The following is a 22,270-nucleotide window of genomic DNA, read 5'->3' on the forward strand; positions in this document are numbered from 1 at the left end:
GGGACCATCTTTCCACATTGTAAGGTCTTCCCTATGTGTGTGGTTGTGGTATAGGAAGAAGCTGTATCTAAGCATTAAACAGCACATTTTCCTCTTTCAGGATTGACTTGTTAAGACTCATGTTACATGAGGAGGAAGCCTAGAACAAGAGGAGGAGGAAAGAAAAGGAGTCAGGAATGGCTCCTACTCAGGTAAAGCGGTGTTCTCGGTTGATTGTTCTGCATCTTCTTCCTTTCTGAAATGCGGGCATTGCAATTGTTCATCTTCTCTGACTCTGAAGTGTCCTGCCTGACATGTTTGCTCGCACTCACCCATGCCTCCCCTCAGTCCCTCTCATCTCCACTTAGATTCCATCTCACTGTGACCCAGTGACTTGAAACTTAGGAAGAGGCTCTATGGGGCATGGTGCTGGGAAGGGCTTCACTCCTTGACATAGATTGGAGGTAAGGTGTGGGCCCCATGGGGTCAGTGCTGTTGGGCAGCAGGGATTATTTAGGAGCCACATCTGAGTCCCCTGTCAGCGTGTGTAGACCAGGATTAGAGAAGCTGCAGATGGAAGTTGTGTATTGAAGTGCACAAATACCTGGCAAAAGAGACATATAAAGGGGAAATCTTTTGTGCCTGATTTTTTAATGCTCTTGAAGTCAACCTAGTGAGTCATTATGTCTTTGCAAACTCTTAATGAGTGGGAATGGAATGAAGAATTTACACACAGACATCAGTGATAGGGATGTTGTGTTCCATCACTGATTTTATAACATGGAATCTGTCTAAATATCTAATGGCAGGAAATTCTTTCAACCATTCTCAGCACTTTCATCCCACGGAGACTGTGATGTTCCTTCAGGGACTCTTATGCTTCGGGTGTTTTAAGTGAATATGATTATAATTTTGCTCCGATATCAGAGAAAACTGCTTTGCTATTAGAGGGGATGGAGCCTTATTCTTGTTCTACCTCTTGTTATTTAATGTTACACATATTTTTAAACATGGCATGATGTATATATTTGTTTTATAATAGAACTCCAAACTAACAAGGCATCAAGACATAAAGAATCCCCTTTCCTGTCCAATCATCCACCCTCCCTCACTTCTCAGTAGGAAACCACCTTAGTCAGTTTTGTGGCAGGAGTCAGCACCAGTCTTGTACAAATGTATTTATACATGATTATGAGATTTAGAAAAAATTTTTCAGTGAATGTTTTGTTGTGATATTTTATCCTGCAAGTTTTCAGATTTTTTATGTTTTCGTGTTAGGAAACAAGGATGTTCATTCTTGTTGGAGCATTTTCTTAATGAAGTCATATGGGTCTTTTACAATTTTCCACTATTTAAAACTGCTACAGTAACTGCCTCTGAGCATGCCAACTTCTCTACGGATGTCTGAGGGTTCGTCCAGGTTCGGCAATTGAAAGAGTGTTGCTTCTGCAAGGATGGTTCATTGCCTGTTTTGCTGGATCTGGTTATATTTTTCCTTCTGCCCCAGCTGTAAAGTTATTCTCTACCCTAGCACCATTTGAAATTTCTCCCTCCTTTGAGGAAAACTTCCTACTATATTCTTTTTAAATTTCGGTTATCTAGGGAATATGACAGTTCTTTGTATTTTTTATTTTTCAATTCCTGGAAGTTTGAGTAGGTTTCATTAATTTGTGGACATACACATATAAAATTGATTTTCCTACTTTGCTCAATTTTCCATTCATATATTTTAAGAGCTATTTTATATTCTGTAGTTTAATTATTTATATATACCCTGCTGTCATTTGAAGTTAAACATTTCTTTTACTGTGTAACAGAAATCTTTTTTGCTTCATGCCCCCCTTTGTTTGTTTGTTTCTTTCATCTTGCTTCGGAAGGACTGACTACCTTAGTGCATTATTACAAAATACTGTGTTCCATTTGGATGTAATGTTTTATTGTTTTTTTTTTTTTTTTAACTTGGATTTTTATGTATATCATATAGATTTTTTATTTGATTCGTTAAAAGTTTCAGGTTTGGATGGTGTTTGGCAAACTCCTCCAATTTCTTTTTCTTTTCAAAATTATATTGGCTCATCTTCAACATGGCATAGTCAGATTTTATTGAAATTTAACATTTCTTTTGCATTTCAATAGCTCTGAATTTGTAAACACAGAAGTCTTATGTGACCACATCTTCCAATAAGACTTGGGTTTGTCAGTCTTTGATCATGTCTTTGTTATGTCATTCAGTAAAGTTTTTTGTTTGTTTTGCAGTTAAATAGTGTGAGTATATTCAAATTATTGTTCAACAGATTTCTAGAACTTTTTCAACTTCCAAACTGGAGTGTATATCCACAGCACAGATTTCCACTCTCCATTCCTCCCAGCCTTTTTCAACCATCATCCTATTTTCTTTCTTTTTTTTTTTTTTGTTGGGACAGGGATCCAAACTCTTGACCTTGGTGTTATCAGCACCATGCTCTAACAAAGTGAACTAAGGCCAGCCCATCTATTTTTTATTTATGATTTTGACTACTTTAGGTAGTTCATATGAGTGGAATAACACAGTATTTGACCTTTGTGATTGGCTTATTCCCTTAGCATCAATTCCTCAAGGCTCCTCAGTGTTACAGCATGTAAGGATTTCCTTCCTTTTTAAGGGTGAATAATATTTCTTTGTATGCATGTATTACATTTTTTAATCGATCATCTGTGGATAGGCATTTTGGTTACTTCTGTAACTTGGATGTTGTGGCTAATGCTGTGATGAACATGGGTTTGCATGCGCAGTATTTAGAATAGCTCTTAGCACATGGGAATTGTTCAGAAGCTTTAGTCATTGTTATTTCTATTTTAATGATGATTTTTCCTTTCAAGCCACTGTGGATCTTGTTTTCTCTGAAGACAACACTCATGCTCTAGTATTGTCCACATAAATGAAAAGTCTACACTGATATAGAGGATATCATAATAACCTCTTACAAAAAAGTAATAAAATGCAATTAGGAAGAGATAACTTGCTGCAAAATACCTTTACATGGATCTGTCAGAATACTTCAGATAAAATAATATTTACAATTGTGTCCTCTTCTGATTTTGTATGAACATAATTACCGACTCTATAACCTCTTGGTAAAATGTGTTTTTTATTTTAGGGACGCTTGACTTTCAGGGATGTGTCTATAGAATTCTCTCAGGAGGAGTGGAAATGCCTGGACCCTGCTCAGAGGGCTTTGTACAGGGACGTGATGTTGGAGAACTACAGGAACCTGGTCTCCCTGGGTGAGGATAACTTCCTTTAGAATTTGGGAATCAGCCCTTGTGTGTCTTTGCATTTTCTCCTGGTGTCTCTCAGGAGCCCTTGCATTGCTTGCTTGAGATTGAAGCCCCTGTAGACTCTGAAATGAAAGCTTCATAATGCAGCATCTACAGTTTAATCATCCCCCCTTTTTTTAATGTTCTGTACCCTTCATGATACGTAAGTGGTACTTCCACAGCTAAAGTATGCAGAAGACTTTATAGCCAACTTTTAAAATATCTAATTACTTGTTTTCTACTCCTGTGTTTTTTATTCAGTCGTTCTTGGAAGAGACTTAGGTATCTGCATATTAGTGTTTCTTAAGTATTCAGAAGGAGGCAGTCAGTCAATGAGCGTGTGAAATATTCTTCTAGGTCCATCTATAACGTCCTTTCTCCTTAAATAAACATAGAGCTGCGATTCTAAAAAAGCCACAGCACTTCACATTTTTCTTTTTTTTAAAGCAGAAATCCCTCGTTTTGACCTGAGTCTTATGTCCATGTTGTAGAAAAGGAAAGGGAAAGGGACTATGGAGAGCCTGGCAAAATAAGCAAGAAAACCCTGTGGGCAGGAGTGGATCAGTGGTTTGAATGCAGATAAGAGCTCAGATGGGCGGAGGAAACTGCACCGTGAAGCAGTGTTTGGGAAACTGCACGTGGGAGAGGTCTGTGGGAAAACAAATTTACGTCCTGTGACTCTCAATGAAATTTTTTTCCTTTTTTCTACATATCACTCTTTTCCTCAGACATCTAGTAATTTATTCTTTCACCCTCTAGTGATGCTGCAGGTCAGAGACACATTTAAAATCTTTTTTAAAAAATTTCATTTATTTATTTTTTTTAATTGAAACATGATTATCCATATATGTGGGGTACAGCATTATATATCAATAACTGTGTGCAGTGTATGATGCTGGAATTGGGATAATTAGTATATTCAGCATTACACAATGTCATCATTTTTTGTGGCCCTTTACCAGTTACTTGGCAACCTCCCTCTGCCCCCCCATGTCCTCATTTCTGTTCTCTCTTTTTGAAAGTTCAATGAATTATTGTGATTGTTGTTTCTTTCATTCTTTCTTTTTTTAAGCTTATACTTGTGAGTGAGGACATGCAGTATTTCTCTTTCTGTACCTGGCATATTTCACTTAACATAATTTTTTCTAAGTTCATCCATGTTGCTATGAATGGCAGAATCTGATTCTTTTTTTTATGGCAGAGTAGTGTTCCATTGTGTATATATACCACATTTTTCTTATCCAGTCCTTCATCAGTGGACATTTAGGTTGGTTTCAACGTGTGGCTATTGTAAATAGAGCTGCAATAAACATGGGAGTGCAGGTATCCCTTTGACATGATGATTTCAGTTCTTTTGGGTATATACTCAGTAGTAGAATTGCTGGATCACACGGCAGTTCTATCTGTAGTTGTTTCAGGAAACTCCATACTGTTTCCATAATGGCTGCATTAATTTACAGTCTCAACAACAGTGTGGGAGAATTCCCCTTTCTCCACATCTTCACCAGCATTTGTTAATCTCTGTCTGTTTCATAATAGCCAGTCTAAAAGGGGTGAAATGATATATCAATGTGGTTTTGATTTGGATTTCCCTGATGATTAGTGATGTTGAGCAGTTTTTCATGTGTCTGTTGGCTATTTGTGTATCTTCCTTTGAGAAATGCCTATTCAGCTCATTTGCCCATTTATTAATCAGGTCACTTGATTTTTTATTGTTAAATTGTTTGAGTTCCTTATATGTTCTGGATATTAATCCCTTGTCAGATGCATAGTTTGCAGATATTTTATTCCACTCTGTAGGTTGTTTTTCCCTCTGTTAATTGCTTCTTTTGCTGTGCAGAAACTTTTTAGTTTGATGTAACTCCATTTGTTTATTTTTTATTTTGTTGCCTATGCTTTTGGGGTCTTATTCATAAAACCGTTGACTAGACCTACTTCCTGAAGTGCTTCCCTATGTTTTCTTTAAAGGGTTTTACAGTTCCAGGTCTTATATTTAAGTCTTTAATACATTTGAATTAGTTATGCAGCTGGTGAGAGATATGGGTCTAGTGTCATTCATCTACTTATGGATGTCAAGTTTTCCCAGCTTGACAGAGGTAGTGTTTTCCTCCAATGTATGTTCTTGCTTCCTTTGTCAAAGATCAGTTGGCTGTGAGTATATGGGTTGATTTCTGGGTTCTCTATTCTGTTCCATTTGTCCAAGTGTCTGTTTTTATGCCGGTACCATGCTGTATGGTTACTATAGGTTTGTAGTATAATCTGAAGTCAAGAAGTGTAATGCCTCTGGATTTATTTTTTTGCTCAGGATTGCTTCTGCTATTTAGGGTCTTTTGTAGCTCCATGTGAATGTTAGAATTGTTTTTTTCTATTTCTGAATGTCATTGAAATTTCGATGGGGATTCAACTGAATCTGTAGATCACCTTTGGTACTATGAATGTTTTCACAATGTTAATTCTTCCAATTCAAGAGCATGGAATGTCTCCTTCTTTTTGTGTTCTCTTTCTTTCATCAGTGATTTGAAATTGTCATTGTAGAGATGTTTCACCTCCTTGCTTAAATTGATTCCTAAGTATCTTATTTTATTTGATAACTATTGTAAATGGGCTTGCCTTGTTGATTTCTTTTTCTACTAGTTCACTATTGGAGTATAAAAACATTACTGATTTTTGTGTGTTGATTTCATACACTGCACTTTGGTGAAATCACTTATCATCTCTAAGAGTTTTTTTGTAGCATCTTTAGGTTTTTCTATATATACAATCATGTCTTCTGTAAACAGTTACAGTTTGACTCTGTCTTTTCCAATCTGGAAGCCCTTTATGTCTTTCTCTGGCCTGATTGCCCTGGCTAATACTTCCAATACTATGTTAAATGGGAGTGGTGAGAGTAGGAATCCTTGTCTTGTTCCCTTTCTTAAGGGAAAAGCTTTCAACTTTTCCCCATTCAGGATGACATTGGCAGTGGCTTGACATATATAGTTTTTATTGTGTTGAGATATTTCCTTCTATAACTAATTTCCTGAGAGTCTATATCACAAAGTTAGGTTGAATTTTGTCAAATGCTTTTTCTGAATCTATTGAGATAATTATATGGTTTTTGTGCTTGATTTTATTGATGTGGTCTGTCACATTTATTGAATTGCACATGAGGAACCAGCCTTGCACTCCTGAGATGAATCCCACTTGATCATGACATAAAATTTCTTAGTTTGTTGCTGTATTAAGTTTACTAATATTTTGTAGAGGATTTTGTTCATCAAAGATATTGGCATGTGGTTTTCTTTTTTTGTTGTATCTTTGTCTGATTTTGGTATTAGGGTGATGCTGGCCTCATAGAATGAGTTTGGGAGAATGGCCTCTGTTTTAATGTTTGGGAATAGTTTGAAGAGAATTGATATTAATTCCTCCTTAAAGGTTTGATATCATTGAGCAGTAAATCCATCTGGTCCTGGGCATTTCATTGTTGGGAAACTGCTGATTACTGCTTCAATCACATTGCTTATTATCGGTCTGTTCAGATTTTCTATTCTTGGTTCAGTCTTGTTAGTTTGTATGGACCCACAAATTTATAAATTTCCTCTAGGCTTTCAAATATTTTGGTGTATAGTTATTTATAATAGTTTGTACTGATTCTTTGTATTTCTGTGGTATTGATTGTAATGTGTCCTTTTTCATTTCTGATTTTTGTTATTTGAGTCTCTTTCTCTCTCTCTCCATCTCTCTCTCTCTCTAGTTAACCTAACTAATGATTTGTTTATTTTGTTCATCTTCCAGAAAACCAACTTTTTGTTTATTGGTCTTCTATATCATTTTTTGGGGTCTCTATTTCATTTAGTTCTACTCTGATCTTAATTATTTCTTACCCTCTACTAATTTGGGGTTGGGAGTGTTCTTGTTTTTCTAGTTTTCTTAGCTGTAGGATTAGGTTGTTTATTTGAAATCTTCCTATTCTTTTGATGTAAACTTTTATTGAAATAAACTTTCTCTTAGTACTGCTTTCGTGGTATCCTAGGGTTTTGGTATAATGTCTTTGTTTTCATTAGTTTCAAGAAATTTCTTGATTTCATGTTTAATTTTTTCTTGGACCCATAGGCAACAGGTCATTCAGGAGCCTGTTGTTTAATTTCCATGTATTTGTATAGTGTCTAGACTTCTGCTTGTTATTTTAACCTAGCTTTAATCTGTTGTGGTCTGAAAAGATACTTGAAATGATTTCAGTTTTAAAAAATTTATAGACACTTAATTTGTGACTAACATGTGGTGTGTCCTGGAGAGTGTTCTGTGTGCTGATAAGAAGAATGTATATTTGTAGTTTTTGGGTGAAATGTTTTGTAGATATCTGCCAGATCCAGTTGGTCTGAAGTGTAGTTTAAATCCAGTGTTTCTCTGTTGATTTGTTGCCTACATGTTCTGTACAATGTTGAGAGAGGGGTTTTCAGGTCCATAGCTATTATAGTATTTGAGTTTTCTTTAGATTTAGTAGTGTTTACTTTCTATATCTGGGTGTTCTGGTGTTGAGTGCGTATGTATTTATGATTGTTATGTCCTTTTGATTGATATATCCCTTAATCGTTATATAATGTCCTTCTTTGTCTCTCTTTATGGTTTTTGGTTCAAAGTCTATTTTATCTAATATAAGAATAGCTACGTCTGCTCATTCTTGGTTTCCATTTATCTTTTTCCACCCTTTCACTGTTAGTCTGTCAGGTGTGTCTTACAGGTGAGGTCTCTGGTAGACAGCATATAGTTTGGTTTAGCTTTTTAATTGGATCACCCATTCTGTGTCTTTTGAGTGTAGAATTTAATCTAAATATGTTTAGGGTTGTTATTGGAAGGTAATGTCACTCCTGGCATTTTATTGACTCTGTGGATGTTTTAAATATCTTTTGTTGCTTTATTCCTCTCTCATTGTTTTTCTTTAGTGTTTATTAGTTTTTGAGGTGATAAGATATAGTTTCTTTCTCTTTCTTGTTTGCTTTTTGTTCCACCCATGAGTTTTCTTCTTTCTTGTGTAATCATGGTTGTGACTATCGTTTTTTGGATCCCAGATTCAGGACTCCCTTGAGGACTTCTTGGAGGGCTAGTTGTATTTTGGTGAACTCCCACAGTTTTTGTTTGTCTGGGAAATACACTATTTTTCCTTCATTTTTGAAGGATAGCCTTGCTGGGTAGAGTATTCTTGGCTGGCAGGCTTTTGCTTTTCTTTTAGTATTTTGAATATATCAGTCCATCCTCTTCTGGCCTGTAGAGTTTCTGTTGAAAAGTCTTCTGTTAGTCTGATGGGGACTTCCATATAGGTGACTTGATGCTTTTCTCTTGCTGTTTTCAGGATGCTCTCTGTATCTGAGGGGTTTTTGTTTGTTTGTTTGTTTGTTTTTAATAAAGATGACCAGTAAGGGGATCTTAACCCTTGACTTGGTGTTGTCAGCACCACACTCTTCCAAGTGAACCGTGAGCTGGCCCCTCTCCGTATCTGAGTTTTGTCAGTTTTACTTTAATTTGTCTTAGAGAGGACCGTTTTGAATTGAAACTCCTAGATCTGAAAGTCCTTTTCTCTTCCTATACCTAGGAAGTTTTCCATTATGATTTCATTGAATATGTTTTCAATGCCTTTTGCTTTCTCCTCCTCTTCTGGCATACCCATGATTTGTATGTTCATGTGCTTAAGGTTGTCTCCTAGCTCTTTTAGCTTTTCTTTTTTTTTTTTTCCCTTAGTAATTTTTTTTTTTTTTTTGTCTGCCTGGGTTTTTCTCAAAAAGACTGTCTTCAAGATTAGAAATTCTTTCTTCTGCTTTCTCTAGCCTGTTGCTTATGCTCTCGGTTGTGTGTGTTTTTTATTTTGTTGAATGAATCCTTCAGTTTCAGGAGTTCTACATTCTTTTTTAAGGTATTAATCTCTTTGTACATTTCCTCATTCTTATATCCTGGATACTTTTTTTCATTTTATTTTTTGTCTGAGTCTTCTTGTATCTCTTTACATTTCCTTAGGGTTGTTGCTTGGAATTTCTTTTCAATCATTTCAAGGATTTCCTGCTCTATGGGGTCTGGTACTTGAGAATTATTGTATTCCTTTGGTGGTATCATATTTTCTTGTCTTTTCATACTTCTAGAATCTCTATGTTGATGTCTTCTCATCCTGTAGAACAGTTGCTTCTGTTACTCTGGAGTGGGCTTTGAAGAGAGAGATTTCCTCTTGTTGATGTGCTTTATGTTGACCATTGAGTAGGGTGTTTTGGTATTGGTTCTGGGTAGATGGAGTAGTGTAGTCCCTATGTGGGTACTTCAGTCATATTCAGAGTCAGAATTGTGTGTGAGTGCCTCCATGGCCTAGCCACTGGGGCAGTTAGTGATTCCTTCTTGAGGTTAGTGACACTGTTTTGGGTCATCAAAGATGTGGGGGAGCTCTTGAGTTCTTGTAAGAAGTGCTTGGGAGCCATGTTGCTCTTTGGTTGGGTTAGGTGTCCCTGGCTGGGCTTGTTGGCATCCCATGTCCCATGACCCTGATGGGTGAATTGGTGTATACTGGAGCTCTCCTGAGTTTGAACGGGTGACTCCGGGCAGGGTTTCTCTTTCCTCTTTCCTATATGTAGTGTCCCTTCCTGGGGCCATGCTTCTCCCAGTTGGGGGATGGCTTGGTGGTGGTTGGGAATTTTTTCCCCTACTCTATTTGGCTAGTCTGGGTTCTGCAGTTTTGGGGGGTATATCCCACCCTCAGGTGTGCTACTCTTGTGGGTACTGTAATTCCCCCTGTGTGTTATACCGCTGGGTCACAGGTCTGTGCTCAGGTCACCTCTTTCCCCAGACTCCACTGTGGCCCTTCCTTGTGTTGATGCAGTCAAGTGGTTGTTGTGCCACCTGAACACTGGTGGTGGCAGTGGCTGTTGCTGTGGTGGTGGGTCACCCTTGTGGCAGCAGTGATGGCAGGCTGCACTTGTAGTGGTGGTGGCTGTGGCAGACCACTCGGGAAGTGGTGGCTGGTATGGTGGCAGTGACATGAGCTTTGGGAGACCAGGCACGGAATGCTGTGGTTTGAATGTCCTTCCAAACTCATGTTGGAACTTAACCTCTGAGATGGTGGTGGAAGGTGGGGCCTTTAAGAGGTGATTGGATCATGCAGACTGTGCTCTCATTAATGGATTGATCCATTCTTGGAGTAAAGGATTGATGGCTTAAAGGGTTGTTATGGGTGTGGTTCTGATGGCTTTATAAGGGGACAAGTGAAAAGGTTAACTCTCTTGCTCTTGTCATTCTTGCCATGTGACACCCTGTGTTGCTGTAGAGAGTTACCACCAAGAAGAAGACCCTCACCAGATATGCCTCCTGGACTTTGGACTTCTCAGCCTCCAAAACTGTAAGAAATAAACCTTTTTTCTTTATACATTACCTAGTTTTAGGTATTCTGTTATTAAGAACAGAAAACAGACTAATACACTGTGTCTGCCATTTTTTCCTCATCAGCAAACCTTCATTCAAACCTTTATTGAACAGCATAACATTTGTTCAAAGCTGTGTTCAATTTGTTGTAGGTTCAAACCTCCAACAAATATGGTTTTGACACATAGAGGGAGCTTATTCTTTTCTATTGGTAGTGTTTATGGCTTTCTGTGAAAATCTTTCTCTTGTTTTTTAAACTCTAAAGTATTTCTTTTGGGTTGTATTATAAATGGAATTGTTTTAATTTTCTTCTCAGACCATTCTACATTAGTGTTTAAGAAAGCAATTTTTTTTTTTTTCCTGTATACTTTTAGTATCCTGGAACTTGATGGAATTTCTTCAGTAGTTTTAAACATCTTTTTCTCTGGAATCTTTAGCATTTTCTACATATAAGGTTATCTTCTCTGTAAACAAAGATCATTTTACTTGTCTCTCTCTGGTGCAGACCTTTTATTTCTTTTCCTTTTCCAATTGCTCTTGCTAGGATTCCAATATTATGTTGAATAGAAATAGCAAAAGCAGGCTTCCTGATCTTTTTCCTGAACTTAGGGAAAAGCTTCCAGGCTTTCAATGTTGACTGATATTAGCTATAGGCCTTTCTCATACAGCCTTTATTATGTTGAGGAAGATCATACCAGCACCAAGCCCTAACCAACTGAGCTAACTGGGCAGCTTGTATTCTTAGAGTGTTGAGTGTTTTAAATCATGAAACAATATTGACTTTTTAAAAAGGTTTTTGCTGCATCAGGTGAGATGATCACGTGGTTCATTCTGTTAATATAGATTATTACATGGATTGATATTGGTATGTTGCACCATTCTTGCATTGCAGGAATAAATCTCTTGTGGACATGGTATATGATCCTTTTCATATGGCTTTGAATTTAATTTGCTAGTTTATTTAATTTTTTTGTTTTTCAGGATTTTGCCTGTGATTCATCAGGGATATTGGTCTATAGTTTTCTCATTGTGTCCTTTTTGTCATTGTTTTTAAAGACTAGTCATGTACGGTCGTGAGAAGGGGAAAGAGTAGAACAGGAGATTAATTTGTAACTGATTGTGAACAATCAGTTGTAATATCTCACTACTTTCAGACAAGCCTCTTCTAATGTTTTTGCCTGGCTTTGTTGTGTTGGTCATTTTGGCATCATAGAATGAGTTTGGAAGTGTTCCCTCCTCTTTAATATTTCAGAAGAGTTTGAGAAGGATTGGCTTTAACCAACTTCTTTAAATGTATGGTCGAATTCTCCACTGAAACCATCTGGTCCAGGACTTATCATTTTTGAGAGGTTTTTGACTACTAATTCAATCTTCTTACAAGTTATAAGTCTGTTTCCTTTTTCTGTTTTTTTATGCTTAAGTCTTGGTAAGTTTGTGTTTCTAGGAATTTATTCATTTCTTCTTTATTTATTTGTATAGAATGGCTTGTAATATTTTTGTTCCCCTTTTTGATTTTAGGTTTTTAAGTTGTTTTTTTTTCTCTTAGTTAATCTACCTAAGAGTTTGTCATTTTTCTTAATCTTTTGAAAGTATCAGCTCTTAGTCTCATGACTTTCTCTAGTGGTTTTCTATTCTTTATTTCATTTTTCTCCTAATTTTTACTATTTCATCTTTTCTGTTATCTTTTTCTTATTTGAGGTATAAAGTTAGGTTCTTGATTTGATATTTTTTTCTATTTTAATGTAAGCATTTAGAGTTATGAATTTTTTTTATTAGCACTTTTTCTGTTGCATTCCATGAGTTTTGGCATGTTGTATTTTTCTTTTCCTTTATTTCAAGATGTTTTCTAATTTTTCTTTTGATTTCTTGTTTGACTCATTGGTTATTTTTAGAGTGTGTTGTTTCATTTCTACTCCTGTGTGGGTTTGCCAATTTTCCTTCTGCAATTGATTTCCAGTTTTATTGCATTGTGATGGGAAAAGATTCTTTGTATGATTTTATTCTTTAAAAATTTTTCAAAACATATTTTGTGTTCTCACATGATATCTTTTCTGGGAATTTTTCTTTGTTCACTTAAGAAAAATTTGTATTTATTCTGTTTAGGTTATGTGTTATGTGTAAGTCAGTTAGGTGCAGTTATGTAGTGTTGTCTTTGTCATCTATTTCCTTCTTGATTTTCTGGTTTTTTGTTTGTTTTTGTTTTCAATCCATTCTTGAGGTGGGGCACTGGAATTTCCTACTATTCTTGTGGAACTATCTATTTCTTCCTTGAATTCTGTGAAAGTTTGCATTATATATGTAGGACCTCTGATGATTGCTCTTTATATATTTGTAATTCTTGTATCTGCTTGGCTAATTGACACTTTTATTATTTCATAACGTCCTCATTTGTCTCATAACAGTTCTTGACTTACAGTCTAGTATGTTTGGTATTGGTATAGCCACCTCTGCTCTCTTTTCGTTACCATTTACATGATACATCTTTTTCTAATCTTTCCATTTCAGCCTGTGTGGATCTTTAAAGGTAAAGTAATTCTCTTGTTAACAGCATGTATTTATAACCCAGTTTTCTCTTTGTTCATCTAATCTATGACTTCTGATTGTGGAGTTAAGCCATTTACATTGAAAGTAATCACTGATAGGGAAGGCCTTACTACTGCCATTTTGTTACATGTTATCTGCATGTAGTGTAGATTTTTGAGCTTCATTTCCTTCTTATTGCACTCTTTTGTTTGAATGATTTTTTTGGTAATGATATGCTTTGATGCCTATCAAATTTCCTTTGTGTGTATCCTATAGATAGGTTTTTGTAGTTACCTTTGCAGGTACATAAAACATCTTAAAGTTGTATCATTCTGTTTTAAACTATGAAAACTTAACCTCAATCACATACAACTACTATTCCTTTATGGTTTCAATCCTCCTTTATGTTCTTGATGGCAGAAATTACGTCTATATATGTTCAGTCCTATTAACACAAATTTACAATGTTTTTATATTCTTTGCTTTTTTAGTGTTAGGAAATTATTAACAGTTGAGTTACAAACAAAAAGTATAATAATACAAGTTTCTATATTTATTTATTCATTTATTTTTACTGGTGAACTATGTATCTGTGTGGGTTTGAGGTACTTTTTAACATGTTTTTGTTTCAACTTCAAGGATTTGCCTACAGATTTCTTATAGGGCAAGTCTAGAATGTGGATGAAATCCCTCAGCTGTTCTTCATCTGGGAACATCTTCATTTCTCCTTCTTTTTAAATTTAATTTTGTTTCAAGTTTTTTAAAATTTGGGAGGGATTTTTATGTTGTACCATATCATGTTCTGAAATGTGTATACATTGGAAAATGACTAAATTGAGCTGATTAACATATGCATGATTTCACATGCTTAAGTTTTTTTTTTTTTTATGGTGGGAGCTCTTAAAAATTACTCCCAGTGATTTTCAAGTATACAGTACATTGTTATTAACTATAGTCACCTCATTGTAAAATAGGTTTCTCTAGATTTCTCCTTTATTTTTGAAAGAGAATTTTGCAAAATACAGTATTCCTGATTGACAATTTTTTCTTTCACCACTTTAAACATATCCTACTGCCTCTGCACTGCCAGCTTTCTGCTAAGAAATACAGGTAATGTACAGGTTTTCTTGTATATGATATTTCTTCTGTGCTCTCAAGACTTTCTTCATTGAGTTTTGATAGTTTCTTTCTAATGTGTCTATGTGATCTCTTTTGTTTCATTTTAGTTAGAGTTGATTGAACTTCTTGATCTTGTGTATTTGGTTTTTTCCTCCAACTATGGAAGTTTTTGGCTATTATTTCTTCACATGAGCACTCTGTACCTTTCTGTTCTTTCTGTGGGACTGCCATAATATGTATATTTGTATGCTTGCTGGTATCCCAAAAGTCTGTTAAGCTGTGTTTGCTTGTCATTTTCTTATTTCGCTCCGCAAACTTAATAATATTCATTAATTTGTCTTCAAGGTTGTTTGTTCTTTATTTTGCCTTATGTACTCTTTCTGCTCTTAAATTATCCTAGTAACATTTTAAATTTATTTAATGTATTTCAGCCCCAGAATTTTGATTTTGTTCTTTTTAATAGTTTGTCTCTTTGTTGGAATTCACATTTTGTTCATACAACTTTTTAAAATTTTTATTTATTTTTCTATCTTCCATTTTAGTTCATTGAATAACTTTAAAAGACAGTTGTTTCCATTTTTTTTTTCAAGTAATTCAGAGGGCTGCAATTCTTTAGGCTCTCTTCTTGAGAATAAGAATATTATTATTATTTGGCAATGTTTTCCTGTCTTTTTGTAGGACTTCTAATGTTTGGTTGTGATCTGGGCATTTAAAAAAACAGCCATCTCTTCCAGTGTTCATAAACAAACTTCATACACAAAAAACCTTTGCTAATTAGCTAGGGTTAAGGTGCTTTGACTTTTCACTCCTTTTCTGGGGTTATGTTTTTGCTGACCTTGTAATATATGCATTTACTCCAGTATATTTGGCTGATGAATTTTTTTTTCCGAAGAGACTTATCTGCTCTTTCAGAAGCCTTCACTAGCTCTTGTATTTTTCTGCCTATAGTCACTTCCTTCTTTGATTCCACAACCATCCTGGCACCGGAGAACCCATGCTGCTCTAATCTGGTGCAGAACCCACTTTTATTTCAAGTAGGATCTAAGCTAATACACAGACTATGCCGTTGTTTCTTTCAATAATCCTGCTCAGATGAGACAGAATTTAGTCCCTTATGCACATGCCCACACAAGCAAGAATAATGATGTAATTTTCACTTTTTTCTTCCATCCTGAGAAGAAAATATTGAAGGAACCCTACTACACTTTGGAGGAAATTTCCACAAGCTTTCTTACCCTCTGTTGCTCGATTTTGTTTTGGTCAGGTTATTACAGCTTTCTTACTGATTTTTAGACTTTTCCCAAAGCCAGTATCCTTATGATGTTTTCATTCATACGTTGTCATTAAATCGGTATCTCCATGTGGTAAGGAGGGCTCATTATTTCCTAGTCTGCCATCTTGCTGACATCACTGCTCATGCCTTGATTATGCAAGAGTTTGTGTTCAGAGGTTCAGTGAGGTGATTTCCAGTAATACAGGAGCCAGCTGAAGAGACACGATTATATAACAAGTAAGGAGACTTACCCTCAAATGTTTAATATGGCAAAAATTGTTTCAATTTTTTGTTTTTCAAATGTATTATATAATTAATATTGTAGTTAGTGAATTTGTTTTTTCTTTCCCCCACTAATATGATTGAGGCCTCCACTAATATGATTGAGGTCAGTCCTCCTCAGTAGCTTTCTGCTAGCTTTGTTTTCCAAAACATCTCTTTCTGCCCAGCCAGGGAATCATCATTCTGCCCCCATGGTCTCCTACCTTGCTGTATTCTTGATAAAGTTTCATTGTATCTCTGTGTATGTGGACAGAAATAAGTCATCCATCTCTTCTTCATGGCCATTTTCAGGTTTTTCTTCCAGGTCTTCTTAAGAATTTTCATGCAGGTACCCTGGGATCTGTATGTAGCATTTTGTTGAATACATGCCTGGAAATAGAAGTCATGGAATATTCAGTTTGATAAATGTCACAGTAAATATTTTAAGACATGTAAAATTGCTTTCTTCCCATGTTATCACACTGCCTCCCTTTGACTCTTCTGTTTTTGTCCCACAAACATAACGTACCTCTGGTAATTAAGCAATTTAAGTATGGATATTATAGTTCTTGCTAAGTCAATTTATCTTTTTTTCAAAATTCAGAATGTTAAGTGCTTTAGTACAATTACATTCTCACAAACTTTCATGCACAGTGTCTGCTCCTGCATGTTCGTTACTCCCTGCCGTCCACTCTTGCTCTTCCTTTGTCCTGGCCTTCCCTCACACGGAACCTTGACCTGACTGGATTATACTACTTCCTAGCATACTGACTTTGTGCTCCCGAGCACTCCAATTTTCACAGGACTCCTTCACCCTCCACACTACTCTGTGTAAGGCAGGGCCCTACTCATACGGTAGAAAGCTTTCAAGGGCATTGCCTTAATCTGTGTGTGCAGGAGGTGATGATTCACATGTCATCACCCAGGAGGGATGATGGGTAACCCTACTAGCAATACGACTCAGCAATTTTATCTCCCTTGAAGTATTTCTTTCTATGCTCCTTGCATTTGCAGTGACTTAGTGTTTTTGCTACTTCTTAAGTGTACAGTCATGTTTAAGAACATGTCATGTGATGCTGCAGGCCAAGGATGAAATCCTATTTCACTCAGTTTCTGTGTAAATTGGGTTAGATACATGAACACTGTGGGCCTGCTTTTCTTATTTGAAAAATCCTGATAATTTACCTCAACATTTTAAAAACGAGTTAATGCTGTTAAATGGCTTAGCATATTACAAGTTTTACAGTAAAGACTCAAAAGTTTCTTTGTTTAATAAGATTCATCAGTGTTCTATAATGTTGATGATGAGGTGATCATTTACCTGTCTTATTCACCTCATTGTGCCGTAAGAAATACCATAGACTAGGAAGCTTAACCACAGAAATTGATTTCTGACCAATCTGGAGGCTAGGAAGTGTAAGATCAAGGCTCCAGTCATATTGATTCCTGGTGAGAGCCCTCTTCATGGTTTAGCCTAGCCATCTTCTGGCTGTGTTCTGACGTGGTAAAATGAGGGACACAAATCAAATTCTCCAGTGTCTCTTCTTGTAAGGGCACTAGTTCTGTTTTTGAGTCGTTCACTGTTATGACCGCATTATCTCCCACAGGCCCCTCCTGCAATAACTTCCCACCAGAGAATAGGACCTGAACAAATGAATTTTGGTTGACACAAACATTCAGACCATGTTTTTATTTTTCAATTTCTTTAAAAAAACAATGTTTTCTTTGACCTTAGTTAATACATTTTCTGTGTACCAACTTCATTATATTTGTTTTACAACCAATGAACTAGATCGTTAAAGGGCAGTGCACGTATGGCAGTCTGCTCTGTTGACTGGCTGCTACGTACCTGCAGGCCCAGTCTTATACTTTATAGTGTTATGACTCATACATCAAAATCAGCCGTCTTAACATATATTTCAGTTCTCATATTGTGTGCTGGTTCTGAAATTGAAGACCTGGCTTTATTTTTTTTTATATTAAAAATGATTTGTTTAGAATTCCATAGACCATAAGTTTGTATAAATGTAGATACTAACTATATGCTTGGCGGTTTTATCATGGGTCATTACACTGTTTTATTAATTAATTTTTATTACTATGTACAGATGATGTTTTTTCAGCATGTGTTATTCAATAAAACATGTACCACTTGTTAATATTACAAAAACCAGGCTGGTCTTTGTGGATATAGATAGTTTCAAAACAGTCTTCAGAAAAGTATGTTTTAAGCAGTTTTTAAAATTAATTTCTTCTTTTCTGTGTCATTATTGTTTTGCAATTCAGAATTGCTGTTTATTTACATTATTTATTACATAATTTTGTAGTGGATTATGTATCATTACATTATGCTGTGCAGTGCATTAGCATTTATTTGTGCAAAATAAATATGCTATAAATACATATAATGTAATTTTTTCCCCCAGTAATTAAACAGAAATATTTTTTCTGCTAATTGATGTATACTTGGGTTCACGTTTGAGAAATATTCTTTTTTTCAGGGCTCATGAGTTTGTGCAGTGTAAGAGTTTCATTATAGGTTGTTTAAAACTAGATTTTTCTTGCATTCATTTGATACTTAATGACCTTTTTCTTATTAAACACACCTATTTTAATAGTGTTCCTAAAAATGGAAGGTCATGGGTGGAAAGTTTTATAACTGTTTAATATAAGTATTACTTTTTGCATAATATTATGTATATCAATGTGAAACATTTATTTATCATGTGTAATTAATCTGAAACCTATCGTTCCATATACCTTTTAGATTTCTCTCCTAAATGCGTGATCAAGAAATTACCACCAAAAGGGAAAAGTAACACAGAAGTATTACACACAGTGTTGTTGGGAAGACATGAAAACGATTACAGCAAAGATTTTTGCTTCCAAGAAACCCAGAGAAATACTCATGACTTTGAGTTTCAGTGGAGAGAGGATGATAGAAATTACAATAGAGTGCCTATGATAAAAAAAGAAAATTTTACTGGTAGAAGGGATGAACATGAACGAACAGATGCAGGAAGCAAGTGTATTAAAAATCAGCTTGGATTAAACTTTGAATCACATCTTACTGAACAGCAGCTATTTCAGGCTGAAGAGAAAATCTATGAATGTAATCAAGTTCAGAAGTCTATCAACAATGATTTTTCAATTTCACTACCCCAAAGGAAACCTTCTAGCCTCAAAACCCATATTTCTAATAAATATGGAACAGTTCCCATTCATGAACAGAAAATACACATTATGGGAAAACCTTACAAATGTAATGAGTGTGGCAAAGCTTTTAGTCATGATTCACATCTCACTCGACATCAGTTAATCCATTCTGGAGAGAAACGACATAAATGTGATAAATGTGACAAGGTCTATAGGGAAAAAGCCAACCTTGAAAGTCATCAGAGAGTTCATACTATAAAGAAACCATACAAATGTAAAGAGTGTGACAGGGTTTTTAGTCGCAAATCACACCTCCTACGTCATTGGATGATTCATACTGGAAAAAAACCTTACAAATGTGATGAATGCGACAAGGTCTTTAGTCGCAATTCAAACCTTTCACTACATCGAAGAATTCATACTGGAGAGAAACCTTGCAAGTGTAATGAGTGTGGCAAAGCCTTTAGTTTACCATCAACACTATTTAGACATCAGATAATCCATACTGGAGAAAAACCTTACAAATGTCATGAATGTGGCAAAGCCTTTAGTGACATATCAACCCTTGCCAAACATCAGAATATGCACACTGGAGAAAAACCTTACAAATGTCATGAATGTGGCAGGGTCTTCAGTCGAACTTCAAGCCTTACAATTCATCGTAGAATCCATACTGGAGAGAAACCGTATAAATGTAATGAGTGTGGCAAAGTCTTCAATCGATGTTCGAGCCTTACAAGTCATCGCAGAATTCACACAGGAGACAAACGTTACAAGTGTAATGAGTGCGGCAAGATGTTCAGTCAACGTTCAAATCTTTTAAGTCATCAGAGAATTCATACTGGAGAGAAAACTCACAAATGTAATGAATGTGGCAAGGCATTCAGTCGAATTTCACATCTTGCAGGTCATCAGAGAATTCATACTGCAGAGAAACTTTAGAGATGTAATGAATGTGGCAAAGTCTTCAGTTACAGTTCACAACTTACATGTCATTGGAGAATTCATTCTGGAGAGAAGCTTTACAAGTGAAATGAGTGTGACAAAGTCTTGAACCACAGTTTATTCTTCACACAACATCAGAGAATGTATTTTTGAGATCATCCTTACAAACTTTGCTTAGCCGGTGGTAAATGTAATTGCTCAGAGTGCTATAGAAGAATCAAAACAGAAGGTATTGCACAGGTCTGGATGGCAGACAATCTTTTCTTCAGACCAAGAAACACACTGGGCAGCCCATAATTTTTAACAATTGACAGAGAAGTACCCTCCTTCAAGTGATAGTTTGATAGAGATGTAGGGTGGGCAGTTAAAACGTTGGTTGTCTAAAACTGAGGGAGATAAAAGCATGAAGAGCTGGCTTACACACTTGAGTGTATGCTCTCACTCAACATGACTGGAGCTAAAAAAAATATCACACTAGGTTTTCCCCTGTCCTCTGGTGGATCTTGGGAAGGGGTTGGGAGGAGGATGCTTGTATAACTATGCAATTCTTGCCAAGGAAGGAGTATCTTATTCTCTTATAGTAATTATACCATTTCCCCACATCAGGATTTTTTTTTTTCAACCTACACTGGTACAGTGGTCTTAGGACCAGGTCTTCCAAGTATAAGTTCTGGAAGCACAGATGATTTGTAAGGAAGAAACTGGTTTTAATCCTTATATGTGAATTCCTAAGGGATTGATGAGGGTGAGTTGTGCCTTCACCCCATCTGGCAAATTGCAGTTAACAGTGAATGAGCTATATTGCCTGATGGCAAAAATAGCTCATTAGTTCTGCTCCTATGTAACTTTATCCTGTGTGAATGAGAGTGGACTGAGGAGGAGATTCTTGCTAGACTAGTATTGCTGCCTACAACTTAGACCAGCACAGTGGCCCAGTCTTAATGTCCCTTTAAAGGTAAAATATTTGGGTATGAATGGAAAGAGGAATAGTAGCTGAGGGTGAAAGAACGAATAAGTGGGAAATTCAATATTTGTACCTCAAGAGAGGCTCAGAACAATGAATGATATTGTTTCTTAGCTCAATTATACCTCAAGATGCCTAAAAGGGTGAAGTTATGCGTTTGCTGAGACCACTTCTGCTTTTGGAACCTGACAAGGTGGGATGAAAGCCTGCAAACCTGAGTGGTCTCACGCTGGGAGACATTTTTGTATGATATGATGATAGGACTAATTATTAATGATTGAATGGGATTCTAGTAATGCACTAGTATCTTTCGAGTTTTATATTGTTTTGATGTAAGGGATGTTTGTTCAAACACCATGGGTAGGCTGTGGTAAAGTATATATTTTTTGTCACCCATCCTTTGTTTCTTGACATATAGCTCCTAAAATCCATGGAATCTCCAGAGTGATGAGTGTCTTTAGTATGCTAATAAGATGGCTTGTGGGTAGTGTTCTCTAGATAGCTTCAGAATTGGGATTGGTTGCTGGAAAGACCAAGACATGATTAGAGGATTGGGACTTTTAGCTCCACCCCCCCAACCTCCAAGGAGCAGAGAGGGACTGAAGGTTAGGTTGATTACCAGTGTCCGACAATTTAATCAGTCTTGCCTACACAGTGGAGCTTCCCAAAAAACCCAAGAGGCCTAAGTTCAGGGAACATCTGGATAGCTGAAAATGTTGGGGTTCCTGGAGAAATAGCATGCCCAGAGAGAGCATAGAAGCTCTGCTCCTCTTCCTACATAACCTCTCCCTACACATCTGTTCATCTGTATCTTTTGTAATATCCTTTATAATAAACCAGTAAATGTGTTTCCCTCAGTTCTGTGTGCATCTCTAACAAGTTAATCCAATCCAAGGAGAGGGTAATGGGAACTCTTATTTATAGCTGATCAGTCAGAAGCACAGCCTGTGGGTTGGGTCTGAAATCTGTAGCGGGGAAAATGCTTGTGAGACTAAGCCGTCAGCCTGTGGGAACTGATGCTATCTCCAGGCAGATAATGTCAGCATTGAATTAGAGAATACCCAGCTGGTGTCTGGAGTAAACTAAGGAGAACACAAACTAAAGATGGAGTCACTGTTGTTATACAGGACTGAGGTAATATGAAGAATGCAAAAGACTGTGTTAGCAAGAACTAGCAAGGATTTACCACAAACTGCAGCTAACATCCTGTGGGGTTGCCTAGGGGACACAGAGGTATGGGAGGGGTTGAGAGCCTGCTAATATATATATAAAGCCTCCTCACAGAGAATAAAGTTGCTTAGTGCTTTGTGCTAAATCCCAGAACTTTGTGTCTGGCTCCTTGATTGCCTGCCTCCCTGGGTAACTGCTCCCTATCTCAG

General features: G+C 36.4%; 1 protein-coding gene and 1 pseudogene across 1 annotated transcript in view; both read left to right on the forward strand.

Annotated features, from left to right (window-relative positions):
• Positions 1 to 21,748, forward strand: part of LOC134372925 (zinc finger protein 665-like) — a 99,942-nt gene extending 78,194 nt beyond the window's left edge. The window contains exon 6 of the mRNA XM_063090259.1: positions 19,358 to 21,748. Within this exon, the coding sequence (XP_062946329.1) occupies positions 19,358 to 19,924 (567 nt within the window). The 3' untranslated portion in view covers positions 19,925 to 21,748. The remainder of the gene's footprint in view (positions 1 to 19,357) is intronic.
• Positions 120 to 14,283, forward strand: LOC134372942 (zinc finger protein 701-like; annotated as a pseudogene).
• Positions 21,749 to 22,270: the final 522 nt, after the last annotated feature.

The sequence above is a fragment of the Cynocephalus volans genome, chromosome 3 (genome assembly GCF_027409185.1).
Source record: "Cynocephalus volans isolate mCynVol1 chromosome 3, mCynVol1.pri, whole genome shotgun sequence".
In the NCBI taxonomy this organism is placed as follows: domain Eukaryota; kingdom Metazoa; phylum Chordata; class Mammalia; order Dermoptera; family Cynocephalidae; genus Cynocephalus; species Cynocephalus volans.